This window comes from Monodelphis domestica, chromosome 6 (genome assembly GCF_027887165.1).
Source record: "Monodelphis domestica isolate mMonDom1 chromosome 6, mMonDom1.pri, whole genome shotgun sequence".
In the NCBI taxonomy this organism is placed as follows: Eukaryota; Metazoa; Chordata; class Mammalia; order Didelphimorphia; family Didelphidae; genus Monodelphis; species Monodelphis domestica.
Window position 1 is genome coordinate 187,538,354 of NC_077232.1, and position 19,247 is coordinate 187,557,600.

The 19,247-nt window shown below is 41.0% G+C and overlaps 1 protein-coding gene across 1 annotated transcript; it reads right to left on the reverse strand.

Moving 5' to 3' along the window:
- Positions 1-9,889: 9,889 nt before the first annotated feature.
- On the reverse strand, positions 9,890-11,641 carry LOC130455231 (endogenous retrovirus group K member 6 Env polyprotein-like). The gene has a single exon (XM_056803809.1). It carries the CDS (start codon positions 11,639-11,641, stop codon positions 9,890-9,892), a length of 1,752 nt encoding a protein of 583 aa, XP_056659787.1.
- Positions 11,642-19,247: the final 7,606 nt, after the last annotated feature.

Genomic DNA, 19,247 nt, shown 5'->3' on the forward strand with positions numbered 1-19,247 from the left:
TTTCTGAGTCTGTCCCCTCTGGTGGTGGTTTCTTTAAAGATTGGACCTCAAAGTATCTCATTGTGGGAGAATCCCACAATGGGCAAATTCATAGTTTACCAGCTTAGGTCACTGACTCAGATAACTTTCCAGTCCCTAGAACTGGTTCCAGCTAGATGTGGCACTCTTTTCCTCAATCTTGGGGAAGTGACACATAGTACCTGAGCTTGTCCTGTTGCCTTTGTTCCTTGGTTTCTGGCCTGAGACTAGCCATTCAAAGAGTTGCTACATTGGTGCTATGGGGTTGTCTGCCCCTCTACCAGCAATTCGAAGTTTGGCAACACTAATATTATGGAGTTGCAGTCCCTGGCAGATTTTTGCTCCTGAAGGTCTATGGCCGCATAGCTATCTGCATTGGCCCCAGGCAGACTTCAGCAGCCACAATGGGAAACCAGGGTATGGAGATAGGTTTTCCTGTAAGCCTCTGTCAAGTCCTTAAGTCAGCTGGAGTAGCCTCTATGCCACTTTGACTGTCCACCAGCCTTACTTGGTCTCCATGTATGACCAGTCTATCTATTTTTTCTGTCATGCAGTTTTTTGTTGGCAAACTTTACTCTTGTTCTTTAGAATTCTCCTCAATTATAGGCAGTAGCCTGTATCATACCCACTCTCCTTTTTTTCATAAGCCATTTTCTGGACTCTTTTGGTCTTTTTTTTTCAATTAATTCACATTGACTCCTTTCTTTGATTTCCCAAAGTCTATCCATAAGACATCCTTCCATTTAACCACATTTTCCCTCTTTCTTTTGGTTTAATTTATAGCAAGTATATCAGCAATATGTCCTCTTGGTGGCTATCATAAAAGGATCTCACATTTAATGTAGCAATGGTTAAATGAAAGGTTGCTGCCATCTAAAAACAAGCACGATTGTTAACCTCCTCTGCCTCCTTTCCCAGAACTCTCTAGGCATATGACTCCCTAATCTACATTTCCAGCCCTTAGCTCTCTCTTGAATTTCACTTAACCTTCATTGCTGAAATGGAAGCAAGTCTTGTAGGACTAAGGGCCATTTTTTGTTTTGATTTAGGATGTACACTAGCAATAAAAATCAATTTTCATTTCAACTCAACAAAGATTTATTATCTATTATTTGCTAGACATTGCTCTAGTCTGGGAATATAAGAACAAAAGTGATAGCGGTCCTGCCCTCAAGGAGCATAATTCTATTAGAGGAAAACAACATGCATATAGATAAGTAAGAGAGAGAGAGAGAGAGAGAGAGAGAGAGAGAGAGAGAGAGAGAGAGAGAGAGAGAGAGAGAGAGAGGAAAACATTAACCACTCAAAACAATATTAATGCCTTCCAAGGGAGGTGACTCAGTAAAACTGAGTTTTATTGTGACAGAAGGTAGAAGTTTCACAAAGAAGAAGTGAACAGGGAGAAAATGACAAATGTGGGGAAAGTTTGGGTGAAGGCACAGAAGCAAAAGAAAATAGTGACTACAGAAAACAGCAAGTAAGCTACTTTGGCTTTAAAATCAAGGGGTGTGTGTGTGTGTGTGTGTGTGTGTGTGTGTGTGTGTGTGTGTGTGTGTGTGTGTGTGTAATCATGTGAAATCAAGCTTCAAAGAGGTTAAAGCAAATTGCTGCAGGACTTTCAGTGCCATACAGAGGTACTTGTATTTGACACTAAAAGCAAAAGTTTGCTTCTGAAGCTTTTGCAGCAGGGTGAAATATGTGCCTCAAGTTCACCAATTTGGCAACTGTGGGGATGCTGGATTGGAGAGTATATTTGGAAGCATAGACATCAGTTATGAGCCTGTTGAAATAATCCAGGAGAGAGGCTTTAATTAGGGTGTTGATTGAGTGAAGGTGAGAACTGTTGTGCAATTAGAATCAACAGAACTTAGTAGCTGGTTGAATGAAGGGTAGAAGTCTCTCTTCTCAGAAAGAACAAATGTGGCTCCTGGGTTTCACATACTTGGGTTCCTAGAAAACTGTAGTGCCCTTGACAAAAATATAGAAGTTGGGAGAAGAGGAGAAGGATGAAAATGATTTCAGTTTTGACATGTTCAATTGGAGATGGCAATGGGACATCTTGGAAGAGATGCCCCACAAGCAGCTAGTGAGTAGAAGCTCAAGAAAGAGTTAAGGGCTGGAAATGTACATTGGGGGATCATTTGCCTAGAGATGATGACTGAATTCATGGGAGCTAATGAAGCAATCCAGACAAAGAATACAGTGGAAAGAAAAAAGAACTTAAGACAGAGTCCTATGAGTACACGGATATGCATGCTTTCTTTGTTTTTTTTTATTACAAGTTATTAAATAATTTGATTTTTTAATTACAAGTTATTAAATAATTTGTAAAACCCTGTAGAGAAATGAAAAAACAGTAACTTTAAAATGTAACAGAAAATTTAACCTGGCTAATTTTTTAAAAATACTATATTGAACAATTTTTAATTAGATCCTTCTTCATTACCTTTGGAATACTGGATTCTTGAAATTGAGAATAAGATAGGTGTAAGTACCAGGTTATGGGTAGGAGTAGCAGCATTGTAAAAAAGTGAGAACTCGAAGGAAATAAAATTTAAAATACACTAAATATTCATGATTAGGTTGGTTGCACAATGACAAATTTTTCAGCCTTAGCAGCAGTCAAAAACCATTTACTAAAGAGGGGCATGACCCACATTAGTGGAAATATTTCCAATGAAATTACTGATTCTTAAATCATTGAATTATAAATATACTTCCATTATTCTTTAAAATAAAATTTAGCAACAATTGCTTTTCTAAGTTTTTACTTTGCTGTTTTCAGATTTTGCTAAAATAGAGAATATTGTTCATCATTATTATTGAAATTATTTTTGTATATCAATGTGGTGCCATTTCAGAATTTTATCTTCATTATCACCTCTATAATATTTCTTCAGTAGATGTGTAATTACACTGAAGTGGGAAATAAATCCATTTTTTTATATGACAGTACCCTCATTCATGAGTAGAAAGGAGCATTCTTTTGATTTTCTGAACATCATGTGGATTCTGGTAGAACACAAGACCATACCTTAGCTAAGAATCTCTCTTATCATAACTGGTTTCTTTTTTAAAACTTTACAGCTCATTGGAGTCTATGGTTTAATCTGATAACCAGGGATAGAATTCTCATAATAGAGACAAGAGAGTACAATCGGAAGAATGTTAGTTCTGGCATCAAAGGAATTGGGCTCAAATTCCTCCTTCAACTCTGAATATTTGTTTGACTTTAGATAATTCACTTAATCTTTCTGGACTTGACAGTTCTCAGAAATCTAAATTGAGCAAGCTAGATTAGATGATCTCTGGGGTCCCTTCCAGCTCTGTGTCTCTGGTTCTAAGTTCCTAGAGGTCAGGGAGCACATCTTTCATCAGCAACTAACCTTGTGAGCACATAATATTCAAAATCAAACACATCACTTACTATTTCTTTTGAACTTAGACTCATGTAATTGATATGATTTTGTATTGGTACAATCCTTGACCCCATAAGGAAACAGATGAAAGAGGGATGGAAAAGGACAAGTGGGGGAAGGGGGAAGAGGGAATGGAACAGAATCACAAATCTCATACATTCTTGTTATAATTTTTTTGATTAATCAACAAAAATCAGTTCATTCTTAGGGAAATATTCCCCTTTATATTCGAAGGGAAAGTGAAAAGGCCCTAATACCTTTTGCTTTTAAGCCATTAAAATCCCAGGTCATATGTATGTTTGCATTGGATTTGCTTTAAATGAAAGAAATCTCCAGGGTAGATTTGGCACTGAGGAAGGAAAGAAGGAAGGAAGGAAGGAAGGAAGGAAGAAAGGAAGGAAGGAAGGAAGGAAGGAAGGAAGGAAGGAAGGAAGGAAGGAAGGAAGGAAGGAAGGAAGGAAGGAAGGAAGGAAGGAAGGAAGGAAGGGAGGGAATAAAGGAAGAAATGAGGGAGGGAATGAGGTAATAAAGGAGGAAAGGAGGAAGGGAAGCAGGGAATAAAGGAGGGAAAGAGGGAAGGAGGAAAGGAGGGAGGGAGGAAGGAAGCAAAGGAAGAATAAATATTAACAGTGATGGTGATAAACTCCTAAAATAATTATAAATATCATAACCAATATTTATTAAAATGCATACTATTATAGAATAAGACCATCATTAAAGATTTAAAGGACCCTTTCTCTATAAACATGTTAGAAACTAATGATTTGGGACTCCAGCTTTTTAGAGCAGTGTATTCTGCTCTAGAGACAGTTGTGAGCTTATACTGCTGACCTGATTTCAGACATGAACTCACCACTCACTACCAACCCCCTAAGACAGCAGAAAGGTTACCCATTAAGTTCTGCAATTTATTGCACTAATTTACAGTCCTTTCAAGTCTGGGCAGGGGATGGGCTGCTCTGGTTTTATAGAAGGACCTTTTTGTCCCTTGTTGGGGACTTTTCCAGAACCTTAACAATTGACTCTAATAGAATCTTATGAATAAAACTAATGAAAACATAAAGAAATGAACTTTGCAGTTCAAGCATACAGTAGCTTATTGTTCAATTTCTCAAGAATAGAAATACCTCCTCCAACAAGGTACCATGGTCCAACCAGTAACACAAGGGCCTCCATAGAGAAGGTGCTCAGGGTCAGAAGGAGGCTTAATATTTCTGAACAGAGATCTCAGTTAGGTAATAATTCAAGGGGGAAAACAAAAGCTTTTTCAGATAATGAACTTATTTGACTAATCGGATTGTGCTTTGAAAAAACATACAAATAAGGGGAAAACGAACCCATTTTTATTTGAAGCAATTCAGTTTAACTCAACAAATGTTCATTAAATGTTCATACCTATCAAGTGCAAGTCATTGGGCTAGACTGTAGGAATGACAAATTCAAAGATGGCTAAGAGATCTAGGTTCGGCTTTCCATGAGTTTACTGAGGGGGAAGGGAGTAGCAAATAATGATATTCCAAAGTAGAAGTGTGAAGTTCATAAAAATACACAAACAAAACAACAAGTATTCCCCCGTAGAAGTAAGGAATCTCTTCTGGCTGGGGAGACAAGAAAAGTTACAGGGTCAGAGATTTAGAACCAGAAACTATCTCCAAGATCATCTAATTCAATTCCCCTCACCCCAACAATTTTATTTTTTTAACCCTTACCTTCCACCTTATACTCAATACTGTATATTGGCTCCAAGGCAGAAGAGAAGTAAGGGCTAGGCAATGGGGGTTAAGTGACTTAATCCAAGGTCATCCAGCTAGGAAGTGTCTGAGGCCAGATTTGAACCCAGGACCTCCCATGTCTGGGTCTGGCTCTCAATCCACTGAGCCACCCGGCTGCTCTCACCCTAACAATTTTAAAGAGAGAAATGGTAACTTAAGGACCAGAGAGATTAAGTGATTTACTTAAAGTAACCTAGGTAGTAAACGATAGAGCTGTAGCATGAACCTAGATCTTTCCTATAACTCCAGATCTAGAACATTTTCTGTTATAACAATGAAGGAAATCATATTTGAGCAAAACTGAAAGAGGGACAAGATTTTCAATGATAGTAAGATTTCAGAGAAGTGGAAGAAGAAGATTTCAGAGAAGTGGAAGGAGTTTCCCTGCTTTCACAATCACAAATACTAATTATCTATTGTAACCAAGTTGAGGAGTCAGGGGAGCTGGTTCAGTAAGTAGAAAATTGGTAGAGGGAAGGAAGAAAGGAAACAAGCATTTATTTTTGTTATAACATTTTGTTTTTTCTCTAATTACATGTAAAAACAATTTTTAAACTTTTTAAAATTTTTGAGTCTCAGATTCTCTCTCTTCCGTCCTCCCCAACCACCTCCTTGCTGAGACAGTAATCTTTTTTTTGAAAATTTTATTTAATTAGTCAATTTAGAACATTTTTCCTTGGTTACAAGAATCATATTCTTTCCCTCCCCTCCCACCACCCTTTCCCATAGCCAATGTGCAATTCCACTCGGTTTTACATGTCTGAGATAGTAATCTAATACAGATTTTACATGTGAAATAATGTAAAATATTTTTCCATATTAATCCTTTTGTAGAAGAAAATTCAAGAAAAAAAGACGAAGAAATAAAAGTGAAACAATATACTTTAGTCTAGACCCAGATTCTACCAGTTCTTTCTTTGAAGGCAGCTAGTATTTTTTTTTTAATTCAGAGTCCTTTAGGGGGAAGCTAGGTGGCTCATTGTACCAAGAACCAGGCCCAGAAACAGAAGATCCTGGGTTCAAATTTGGTCTCAGACATATTCTAATTGTGTGACCTTGGGCAAGTCACTTAACCTCCATTGCCCATCCTCTATGGTTCTTCTGCCTAGAACCAACAACTAGTATTGAATCTAAGACTAAAGGTAAGGATTTTAAAAAATTGTCTTGACTCATTAAATTGCTGAGAATATTCACAGTTGTTCATTGTGCAATATTGCTGTTACTCTCCTGGTTCTGCTTACTTCACTCTGAATCAGTTATTGTAAATTTTTCTGAAAATCCTCCTGCTCATCATTTCTTATGACAAGAGTATTCTGTTACAATCATATACGACAACTTGCTCAGCCATTCCCCAATTGATGGGTATCTCCTCACTCTCTAATTCTTTACCTCTACAAAAAGAGCTGCTATAAATATTTTTGTATAGAGAGGTCCTTTTCCTTTTTTTTAAATCTCTTTGGGATACAGACCTAGTAATAGTATTGCTGGGTTAAAGGGTAAGTATGGTTTTAAAACCTTTGGGCATGGTTCCAATTTGCTCTCCAGAATGGTTGAATCAGTTCACAACTCCCCCAACAGGGCATTAGGGTCTCAGTTTTCCTACATCCCCTCTAACTTGTGTCATTTTCCTTTTCTGGCATAATAGCCAATCTGATAGGTGTAGAGTGGTACCTCAGAGTTGAAACAAGCATTTATTAAGCATCTATTTTGTGCCAAGTGCTATGATAAGTGCTTTATGAAGACAGGTATCCCTTCCACATTGCCAGGGGTTAGGGACATATGGCACTCCACTGCAATCTGGAATATCTGTGTAAAATTTTGTGACTTTTATGTTCTTTGCACACACTTTAACTTTTTGTTTATTTTAGCTTTTTAAAAGAAATTATATGTATTTATCATATTAAAAGATGAAATATATTGGTATTATATAATACTATAAATATTCTATGCTTTTCTCAATTTCTAAACTTTTTCTTGGTCATCTGCTGACCTTAACATGTTGTTTTCAGCTTTCATAAAACTCCTCCAAAATTCAATTTAATTTCTTATCTCAACTCACAATATATTAAAATTGTGATGGGAAAGTCATGATATGGAAGTCATTTGATGTTTACAATAACACTAAAGGGCAAGTGTTAATATTTTCCCCATTTTACCATTCAGGAAACTGAGGCAAAGGCTAAATTACTTGCCTGGGTCACACAGCTAATAAGTAGGATTTGAATTCAAGTCTTCCTAACTCCAGGTCCAGCCCTGAAGCCATTGTACCACTTAGCTGCCTTGAAAAGTAGAAGAAATATAAGGGGAATATAGAGAGTCCAAAATTAAGCTAGAACCAAATGTTTCAACCCACCAACCCTTTTACTAAAGTCATAAACAGAGTTACAATTAGAAAAAAAGAGTTCTTAGCTCCTTTCTCTGCCTGTGCCCCATTAATCCTCTGATGCAGAAGGCAAAGATCAATGAAAAAGGCAAGAAATGAACAGCACAAGGGGGAAGGAAGAGAAGCAAAAGGCAGAGATAATTCACTTAACAAATAAACAGCCCATAAGTAACCTAAAGTGGGCCATCCTACCTCTAATTTCAATTTGAGGCTAATGAGGCAATACCAGCTAAATTAATTCACACATTGCTAAAGCAGCAGTCAGAGAAAACTTTTACATGGACATTATGAAGCAAAGACTTTGATTTGGAGTATGTAGTTCTGCTTCTAGCTCCCTGTGCTGTCTCAGTGGAGTCATTTCTCTGTCTTCAATAGGCTCACCCAGAACAAAGGGTCTAAACCCAGAATCCATGGATAGATTTTAAGGGATCTGTGAACTTGGATGGAAAAAACCCTACATCTTTTGCAACCTCCCGGCCTGCAAGAGGCTGCAATGGGGGGAAGAATTGAGAGGATAGAGATAGAGAAGAAGTTTTTACCCGCGAAGGGCGTGAACGGGCCGACTTTAGAGATGTGAGTAACCGAGTCAGTAGACGAATATTATTTGTATGAGCCACAGCTAAGCTCCGACCACTGGGTGTGAATATTCAGGCTGAAACCACCCAATGATCCTCTTTTAACACCGTACCGGTCAGAGGATAAAGCTAATGCAGATGGAAAGGAGACTAGGAACTACAAGAGGTAGATAATGCTAGATAGCATTAGGAGAAAGAGAGGAAGTAAGGCAGGCCTGGACTAATGACCAGGCCTTAGTAAGGCAGGCCTGGTCTAAGGACCAGGCCTTAGTAAGAAAGATAGAGAAGAGGGACAGGGGAGAAGTTGCTACTTGCCAGACCCGGGAATCCTGAACCAGTGGGCGGAGCTTAGAGGAGCTGGTTTATTTATAGTCATGCCGGCTCAATACATATTGAACAGTTATATGATACCTTAATACATATGGATGAGTTATCTGGGGTACCCCTATTGGATAATACAACCTATGACAAGGTGAAGGTGGGGTTTTACTCCTCAGGTGAGTGGGACACAGGAAAGCAAGGTTTCGCGCCTAAACTTCAGCCATGCTGGCAATAAAGTTCATTGCCATGCACATAATGGCCATGTGCTCACTCACATTCCTTGCTTCCCCACAACGTCTAGGGGCTGGGCTGCTACATCTCCCCCTTTTTGTTTGACACACAAATGAATAGAGTGATATCAAAATGTAACTCAACACACGCTAAATATAAACACACTGGTGCACAATCATAACAATTCACAGTGAGAAACTCAAACCCGATTATAAAACTCAAATATAAAAATCAAGTGTGAACCCTTTTTTTTTATCTATGTGCTTAACAAAATAATTATATAAAATATAAAATGTCAAAGAGAAAAATAATTTCCATAACACTGATCCTGGTTTCATGAGGTAGAAGTTCTCTGTCTGACAAGATAGGTGCTTCAGTTAACTACGTCACTCTTCACCAGTCAGAACCATGAGAAGCTGTCAGATCTCATCATGATTAGCACAACTGACCTCCTCTGGACCTGAAGGATAAATGCTTTCCTTCTCTTAAACTGATTCTGCATCTTTGGGATCTATTCGCTCTCACTGCCAGATGCCTGCCACCTAAGAAACTGGTTGGAAGGACGATGCCAGGACCTCCAGTGACTGAGGGCGTCAGTGCACTATGTCTCTGCATTCCCCAACCTCAAGCATCCATTTCACATGGAAAATGCATCACCGTGGCTTAGGCTGTCTGGTATTCATCATGATTCCCGTTGCATGCAATCAGACATCACTCTCCAGAATGGTCAACTGAAAATTAACAATTTCTGTCATGTTCTCATGCTTACTGACCGTAAGGTGACTGTAATTCTAGAAATCTTGGCACCTTCATAATTCTGGATCAGAGCATTAACAGTACCTTCTTTATGCTTAAAGTTCTGGCCTTAATAGTGCAAAAGAAAAAATCAAGGTTGATCAATCAAGAGTGACTTTAAAAAGTGTCCTCTAAAATATAAATACTGATCTTAGAGCAAAATACTGATCTCTGTAAGATTTCTTAGAAATACTGATCTCTATAAGCTTCCTCTCCCTTTTCTTTTTGATTGTGTGGCGGGAGAGATTCCTTTAAAGAAAAAACATCCTCTCTGAACAATTCAGGAGGGACAGACGTGTGACATAGCAAACATGCCTTCACTTTCTCAGTATATATCAAAGATTGGAATGTAAAGTATCATGATACTCTGGTCTTTCATAAAACGGTTGTGTTCAATTCAACATTTTCAGGCACCAATTGCCTAGTGTGATAAGACCGTGCCAATTCTGGCAGTATGCCTCGAATGTAGGCTCTGTTTTTACAGCTTCTGCTGCAAAGTATAATCAAACCAATAGCCAATAATATGAATAAAATGATAGTACCAATGCTGGTTAAATTAGCTCTACCAAACCAATTTTGGGGATCTAGGGAAGATAAAGTTGCTTCCCAATTTGCAGCTATATTTGCAGCTTCATTCTCATATACAATTTGGTCTAATTTGTTGATCTGCTGTTGCAACTTAATAATGTCCAAGGTGCTGTTATGACTTCCCCAAGCACCCTTGATGTGCTGAACGACCAGTTGCCATTCATATGACACATTATCATATGGCAACGGAGTAATACAATAACCCGTTTGATTGTAATGACAGGGATAAGTAATCCTTGTGTGTAAAGCTTCAACCTCTTTACCTAACCAAAACACAGCATCTTTTAGACTGTCCAGCTCATCTCTATAAGCTAAGTCAATACTCTGCTGAGTGTGCCATAATTTGGAAGAGTTAGACACCACTTCCTGTATGAACTCATGGTTCTGGATAGAGGAAGTTAATGCCAATGTTGCCGTGGTTAGTGATGTGATCATGGCAATTACTGAGACTACGGCTCCTACAAGTGCAAAGACCATTCTCTTGGACCTATGTATAACCATGTTAAATGCCTTTTGAACAATGTGCACCGTAGGCGTAGATGCCCACGTCTCTGTCAAGTTGACAGGTACCCACATTAAAGGTGGATGATACATGATAGCAACATATGAATCTTGGTTTTTAGGACTAAGACATTGATGTAGTCGGCATTTTGTGCAGTTGATCTCATATAGACCTTTGTCATTTTTAAAAATTCGAAGGTTGTTACCTACTAGCATTACATAAGGAGCAAAAACACATGCTGTGACATTGATGTGACTGTCATACTCAAGATCAAGTCCTGAGTTCTTCACCTTGACCTTAAACTTGTATATCGGCTGCGTGGCAGCCACTATCTTCCACTGCGTGTTCTGTATAGGACCTGCTTCAATAGCAAGTCTAGAACCAGCCATGTCTACTTCTAGTAAGTCCTCAATTTTCTGAAAATTCTGACATGGCATGTGCCATTTCTCATAGTCAGTGTATTTGCCTAATCGCGTCAGTTGTTCAGAGCGACCACAACGTAACCTGGGTGCCCAATTGTAAATGTTAAAGTCTGTGGTTGCCGGCATCTTAACCTTTCTGGGAACTCGGACAGAACAATCTGTCCATGGCAACTCCTTTTGTACCGTACCTATCTGATTTGGACATAGGTACTTGTTAGCAGGGTGTTTAGGTTGGAACGTCTTACGTGCTAACTCATCTCCCATTCCTATCACACCCATGCCAACCCCTACATAACTGTTGTCAGTGGCATTTTTGACAATCCACGCTTGATGTCTGCGTGGTACACAGAAAGAATTACCAATAAACGAATTTCTAAAAGACATACAAAATGGAGGATACACAGTAGATCCTGAATAATTGTACAGAGCCCCTTCAGACTCTAGAGGAACACGTTTGGCTAGAATAGGGTGTGGTAGCCAGTCCGTGTTGTTAACATATACCAGAGGGGGCTTGTCCATCCAAGTTAACATTCTCAAAATAGGAGGTTTGGGCACGATGGACCAGTAGACTTCAGCATGACAGATGTTCAGCAAAGTCAAAATAGTGAATGTCATCAGAGTAAATGTAATGTCAGTGTTCAGAGTGCGTGCATTCACCAGTGTTGCCTTCGATCCCGGTGCCCTGCGCTTGACCATCAGGTAGCTGACTGGAGACAGCAGCGATGCTCGTCTGCTTCTCGTCCTGGTCTCGGGCAGCCGGTGCGGTGCTAGACTGGTGAGCCTGTTCCTCTGCTCCCCTTGCATCTGGAAGCGGTCCCTTCCATGGTTTGAGATGCTTACTGGGAGTCCAGATCTCTCCATTATCTGTGGAAACACAAGCATATCCTCGACCCATCGTTATTAGCCTGTTCGGACCTCTGTAATCTTTGTCTCCTGGCAATCTCCAAAAAACCCAGGGCTGCTGCACCGTGTCCATTGTATCATGACACTCAAAATGTGTCTGCATAGGTGTAGCATTCAGCCCTTCTGGGATGGAGAAATGATTGAGAGTTAAAAGTACTATCCTTAACAGTTTGTTAGGGATAATAGGTTTGGGTTTAGAGATATCACCTTCATAAATTGTCAGGTACTCTCCTTTTTGTTTTTGTATCTGGTTCTTGAGAGTCCTGTTAGCTCTCTCCACTATTGCTTGACCAGTGGAGTTACCTGGAATTCCAGTTTTGTGGTTTATATTCCACAGTTTGCAAAATTCTGCAAACCTTTTGCTGGTGTATGCAGTACCATTGTCAGTTTTTATCTGACTTGGAATCCCCAAATGCGCAAATGCTTCCAGCAAGTGTGCAATGACATGAGAAACTTTTTCTCCCGTTTGTGCCGTGGCCCATATGACCCTTGAGTATGTGTCAATTATCACATGCACATACTTCCACCTTCCAAAAGGAGCATATTGAGTCACGTCCATCTGCCAAAGCTGGTTAGCTTTGAGTCCTCGTGGATTAGCTCCTGGGGGAAGAGGTGTAGAGGAGAACTGGGCACACGAGCTGCATTGCTGGATTATCTCCTGTGCCTGTCTTTTAGTAATGTCAAATTGGCATTTGAGAGATTTTGCATTTTGGTGCAATAAGGAATGTGATCTAACTGCATCTTGAAAAGCAGATGCCACTAAGGTATCCACCTTAGCGTTTCCCTCCGAGAGAGGACCAGGGAGGTTAGTATGTGAACGAATATGTGTTATAAAAAATTTGTTCTGCCTCTGCCATATCACCCTCTGGGTGGTACGGAACAAGAGATATAACTCCTCATCAGGTACAGGTTTAATCTTTGCTGTTTCCAGCGAATTAACCAAATTAACTACATATAATGAATCACAGATTATATTACAAGCTTGTACTACATCCCTTAGCACCCTGCGAACTGCAGCTAGTTCAGCTTTTTGTGGAGAGCCATAAGTAGTGTCTAATAACATTGTACTATCCTGGACTACAGCTCCTGCTCTCCCATGTTTTGATGCATCTGTAAAAACGTTCACAGCATCTACAAGAGGATGCATGGATGTCATTCTTGGAAAAATAATAGGAGTCAATTTTACAAACTGCAGTATCTTATTAGCAGGAATGTGATTATCTATCTGTCCTGTATAATCTGCAAAAGCAATTTGCCATGGCAAAGACTGCGCAAATAAATTCTGAACTTGCTCTCTAGTTATAGGCACATGAATTGTACTAGGATCTATGCCAGTTAACTGTCTTGCCCTTTTTCTGATCTGAGTTATCAGCAAAATGATAAGTTCTAGATAGCTAGTGAGGGATTTAGTTTGTTGATTGGCTAAGTGAATCCATTCTATGATGTGTTGATCCTGATGTAAAGCACCTGTGGGAGTATACCTGGTCTGTAGAACAGACGCTATTAAAGGTAATGATGGATCAATTCTATACAATCTGGCTTTTGATACCGCTTCTTCCACTACCTTTAACTCCTCCTCCGCTTTGGGAGACAGCGTTCTAGGGGATGATAAAGCAGCATCTCCCTTTAAAGTGGCATACAGGTGTTCCAACTGTCCTGTAGAGATTTTTAGAAAAGGTCTGAGCCAATTAATATCACCTAATAACTTCTGGAAATCATTCAACGTATTCAGGGAATCTCTACGAATCTCAATTTTCTGTGGACGGATCTCTTGATCATACACTAGTGTTCCTAGGTACTTGTAAGGGGGCGTGGTTTGAATCTTTTCCTTAGAGATCACCAGATTCGCCGCCGTTAAAGCTTTGGTGGCGTCTGCGAGCAATATCTCCACTTCGCCACTAGATGGCGCTGCTAACAGAATATCATCTACGTATTGAATTATGTGACATTTCCCGTGTTTCTGTCTAACCTGTTCCAGTGCATTAGCTACATATTTCTGACATAAACAGCTGCTTACACGCATGCCTTGTGGAAGGCACAGCCATTCGAATCTTTTGAAAGGAGTACCATAATTTATTGAGGGTACAGAAAATGCAAATCTGTGACAATCTTGTGGGGACAGGCGGATATTGAAAAAACAATCCTTCAAATCTATAACTATCAGCTTCCAGTTTATGGGAATCGGACCCGGGGAAGGTAATCCCGGTTGCCTTGTCCCCATGTCCATTAGCTGTTCATTGATCTTCCTAAGATCATGGACTAGCCTCCACTTCCCTGCCTTCTTTGGCACCAGAAAAATCGGGGTGTTCCAGGGACTGTTTGATTCTCGTATGTGACCTAATCTCAATTGTTCCTGTATTATGGCCTCTAAATGTACTAATTTCTCCTTAGATATAGGCCATTGGTTAATCCAAATGGGTTTGGAACTTAACCATGTGATAGGGTCAGCAAATAGTGGGGCGACGCTAGCCGCACCCACAAATTCCGTGTGCAGTTTGTCCGATGTGGTCAATGTTATGTTCATTGCGGACATCACCTCTCTGCCCCACAGAGATTGGGCAATATCTAGTACATAAGGTTTAAATGTACCTCTATGTCCTTCACTATCAGACCACGATAAAGTATTCGCTGATTGGAGAATGTGCTCAGGAGTGCCTATGCCTACTAACTTTTGGTGAGGTTCAATGACTTCCCATGACTCTGGCCAATCCGTAGCAGAGATCACCGAGATGTCTGCTCCAGAATCCAGGATGCCTGATATAACCCTGTCTTCTACAAACAAAGACATTACCATCCTATCCTGAGTCACTTTTTGAGACCAAAACAATCCATGGGCTGTGGAGTCAAGGCTGCTTTTTTGAAGCTTGCTCTTTAGAGAGAAATCAGCCTCAGGGAATATGGTCAGATAGGCTAGATTATTGTCCTTTGAAATGCAAAATGCTGGCTTTGCAGCAGCCAGGATGTGGAGCCCATTGGTCTCCTTATCCTGAAACAATGTGGGAAAGATTTCTAAACCCTTTGCAATGAGGTCAGGGTCGCCTAGTATTAACCCTTTAGCACCTTGAGGTACTGGGAAACGAAAGCTAGCTGGAATCCAAGTAGGTTCTGAGTTCTCTTTCAATACTATGCTTTCGGTTGCTATAATAGGGAAACGAAAAGAATACCTCATGGTCCTGCCCTGATTTGCTCCTGGGCTCAAGGCTGGCCCGAAGTCTAGTTTAACTGGGTGTTAGATCCTGTGTTGGGAAGACTTCGCTTATTGCTAGCTCTGCACGTGGAAGCCCAGTGCCTGCCCTTTCTGCATTTGGGGCAGATACCTGGAGTCTTTCCTGGTCTTCTATTTGGACATGCTTTACGATAGTGACCTTTCCTGCCGCATGCATGGCAATGCCCTGTGAGCATTCCCTGCTGCTCACTCTCTGTTAAAACAGTTCGTGTCTCACCCATGCCTATGTCTTGGCAAGCTCTTAAAAAATCTGTCAGGGTCCCTGTAGCTTTAATGGGAGCTAAAGCTGTCCTGGCCTGTTCATTAGCATTTAAAAAAGCAAGGTCCCGAATGAGAACCTTGGCTGCATCTTCGTGAGGGATATGTCTGCGGACTTCTGTACTGAGCCTATCCACAAAGTCAGCAAAAGATTCGTTCTGCTTTTGGATAATCTCTGTATACAAGCTCTCTGAATCCTTCCCGGGTAGGGCTCTCCATGCCTTAGTGGCCGCGCTGGCTATCTGGTTAAAAATCTGCTCTGTGGCTGCGATTTGCCTAGCAATTGGTTCGAATTCTCCTTGCCCTACCAATTGTTCAAAGGGCACGTTGATTCCTGCCTGCCTGTTCTCGGAGGCCTGCAGGGAACATAGATCATGGAATTTCAGTTTCCAGGTCAAATAGTCACCTCCGCTGAGGGCGGACTCGGCTGCCAGGTACCAGTCAGCCGGCGTGAGTGTCTGTTGAGCCAGGTTACTGAGGAGCGCTAGTGTGAATGGCGCGATTGCCCCGTTTTTCACTACGCTGCTTCTGAGCATTTTCAAGACCTTACAGTCTATGGGCTTATGCTGGGCAATGCGTCTGTTGGCATCCTCAGGGTCCTCTATATACCTGACTGGGAAAGCAGAAATGCCCTCCTTGTCCTTTTGAGTAGGCGTGATCGGCTCATTCCTGGGTGAATAAGGCTTAGAAACTTCAGGTGAGCAAGGTGGGGGTGGGGAGGCCACGAGGGAGACTCGTGAAGCCAACCCGTAGTCTGGTGGTGGAGTGGGAGGGGGAGGGGTCAGAGTGTCTAAGGAAGGATACAGCTTTGGAGTTGCAAATGACTCTTTTGTTTTACTCCTCTTCCAGCTATAGCCTGGGGCCTCTGGCGGATCCCTAGACCACTCTGAACACTCTCCTTCCCTTCCCCCATCAGTCTCCTCAGGAGCAGTGCCTTTGAAATCCTGCTTTTTTAATTCCTGAGTCTGTGGAAATTCCTTCTCCCCTGCAGTATAGGTACTAGTAGCTAAATCCTCTAGAATGGTTCTGATAATTGACCAGGTGTTAAATACCGTCTTCCTGACTCTGTTACCTTCCTTTTGATAGTCCTTTAAAGACTGTCCGATTAGGTCCCATTGCGCAACTTCTAGCGTCCCCTTGGCTGGGAAGGCTGGGAAAGCCTGTTGAATCACCTGTAGCAAGGCTTTGATCTGCGCTTTGGAGACCTTCCTACCTCCCTGTTCCACTAACGACATGAGGAGTCGTATATAGCCTGCGTGGGAGGAAATAGTCAAACCCATCTCTGAGACCAACTCACCTTCCTTTTTCCAGACCTGAAGGGAATCGTCTTTTGGCTTCGTTCACGCGAGCCTGAAGAATTCCTTCACGTGTTGGGGCGCGCCCTCCCAAACCGCTGTGAGAAATAAAGTTAGAATGCCACGAGAGTGCTAAGAGTGGGCCTTAAGCACGTCTGGGCGCCAGAATGCAACCTCCCGGCCTGCAAGAGGCTGCAATGGGGGGAAGAATTGAGAGGATAGAGATAGAGAAGAAGTTTTTACCCGCGAAGGGCGTGAACGGGCCGACTTTAGAGATGTGAGTAACCGAGTCAGTAGACGAATATTATTTGTATGAGCCACAGCTAAGCTCCGACCACTGGGTGTGAATATTCAGGCTGAAACCACCCAATGATCCTCTTTTAACACCGTACCGGTCAGAGGATAAAGCTAATGCAGATGGAAAGGAGACTAGGAACTACAAGAGGTAGATAATGCTAGATAGCATTAGGAGAAAGAGAGGAAGTAAGGCAGGCCTGGACTAATGACCAGGCCTTAGTAAGGCAGGCCTGGTCTAAGGACCAGGCCTTAGTAAGAAAGATAGAGAAGAGGGACAGGGGAGAAGTTGCTACTTGCCAGACCCGGGAATCCTGAACCAGTGGGCGGAGCTTAGAGGAGCTGGTTTATTTATAGTCATGCCGGCTCAATACATATTGAACAGTTATATGATACCTTAATACATATGGATGAGTTATCTGGGGTACCCCTATTGGATAATACAACCTATGACAAGGTGAAGGTGGGGTTTTACTCCTCAGGTGAGTGGGACACAGGAAAGCAAGGTTTCGCGCCTAAACTTCAGCCATGCTGGCAATAAAGTTCATTGCCATGCACATAATGGCCATGTGCTCACTCACATTCCTTGCTTCCCCACAACGTCTAGGGGCTGGGCTGCTACATCTTTATATCAATATAATTCACTTCCTTTATAACCCCATGTATTTTATTTTATGCATTCAAAAACATTATTCTGAGATGAGGTTGATAAGCTTCCCCAGACTGCTGATTGTGGCATGACACTGAAAAAGTTAAGAGCCCCTAATCTAGAGGATCTCTTCCCACTCTGAATCTGGTGACTATCTAAAATCCATGGTTCCCTCTGTCATTCTGTGATATCCAGGCTCATCTAGCTAGCTACCTGTATTAATGTGGATCTTGGAAACATGGTGGACCAGACTGAATTGCTTGTCAGCTCCAGGAGGTGGAAGTGAAAAAGGGAGGGAGACAAATATGGATCATATGCCTTTGGAAAACTTAGGTTGAGATTTGTTATTTGAAAAAAAGTTAATAAGGAAAAAATAAATAAAATATGATGCCAGGAATATTGGTATAGTAGCACTTTAGGAAAAATAAGATATTGTCCTTAAATAATCTGCCCCCACATAATGACTTTCGGAATTATGCAAAAAGAAGCTTTTTTTTTTTTTTAAAACATCATTTTATTTGGTCATTTCCAAACATTATTCATTGGAAACAAAGATCATTTTATTCCCCCCCCCCATAGTAGACAACAGGATTCCACTGGGTATCACATGTGTCCTTGATTCAAACCCATTTCCATGTTGTTGGTATTTGCATTACAGTGTTCATTTAGAGTCTCTCCTCAGTCATATCTCCTCAACCCCTGTAGTCAAGCAGTTGCTTTTCATCAGTGTTTTTACTCCCACAGTTTATCCTCTGCTGGTGGATAGTGTTTTTTAGATTCCTGCAGATTGTTCAGGGACATTGCATTGCCACTAATGGAGAAGTCCATTACGTTCGATTGTACCACAGTGTATCAGTCTCTGTGTACAATGTTTTCCTGGTTCTGCTCCTCTCGCTCTGCATCACTTCCTGGAGGTTGTTCCAGTTTCCATGGAACTCCTCCACTTTATTATTCCTTTTAGCACAATAGTATTCCATCACCAACATATACCACAATTTGTTCAGCCATTCCCCTATTGATGGGCATCCCCTCGTTTTCCAGTTTTGGGCCACCACAAAGAGCGCAGCTATGAATATTCTTGTACATGTCTTTTTCCTTATTATCTCTTTGGGGTACAAACACAGCAGTGCTATGGCTGGATCAAAGGGCAGACAGTCTTTTATCACCCTTTGGGCATAGTTCCAAATTGCCCTCCAGAATGGTTGGATCAATTCACAACTCCACCAGCAATGCATTAATGTCCCAATTTTACCAATTCCCCTCCAGCATTCATTACCTTCCTTTGCTATCATATTAGCCAATCTGCTAGGTGTGAAGTGATATCTCAGAGTTGTTTTGATTTGCATCTCTCTGATTATGCGAGATTTAGAACACTTCTTCATGTGCTTATTAATAGTTTTGATTTCTTTGGCTCAAAACTGCCTGTTAATGTCCCTTGCCCATTTATCAATTAGAGAATGGCTTGATTTTTTGTACAATTGATTTAGCTCTTTGTAAATTTGAGTAATTAAACCTTTGTCAGAGGTTTTTATGAAGATTGTTTCCCAATTTGTTGCTTCCCTTCTGATTTTAGTTACATTGGTTTTGTTTGTACAA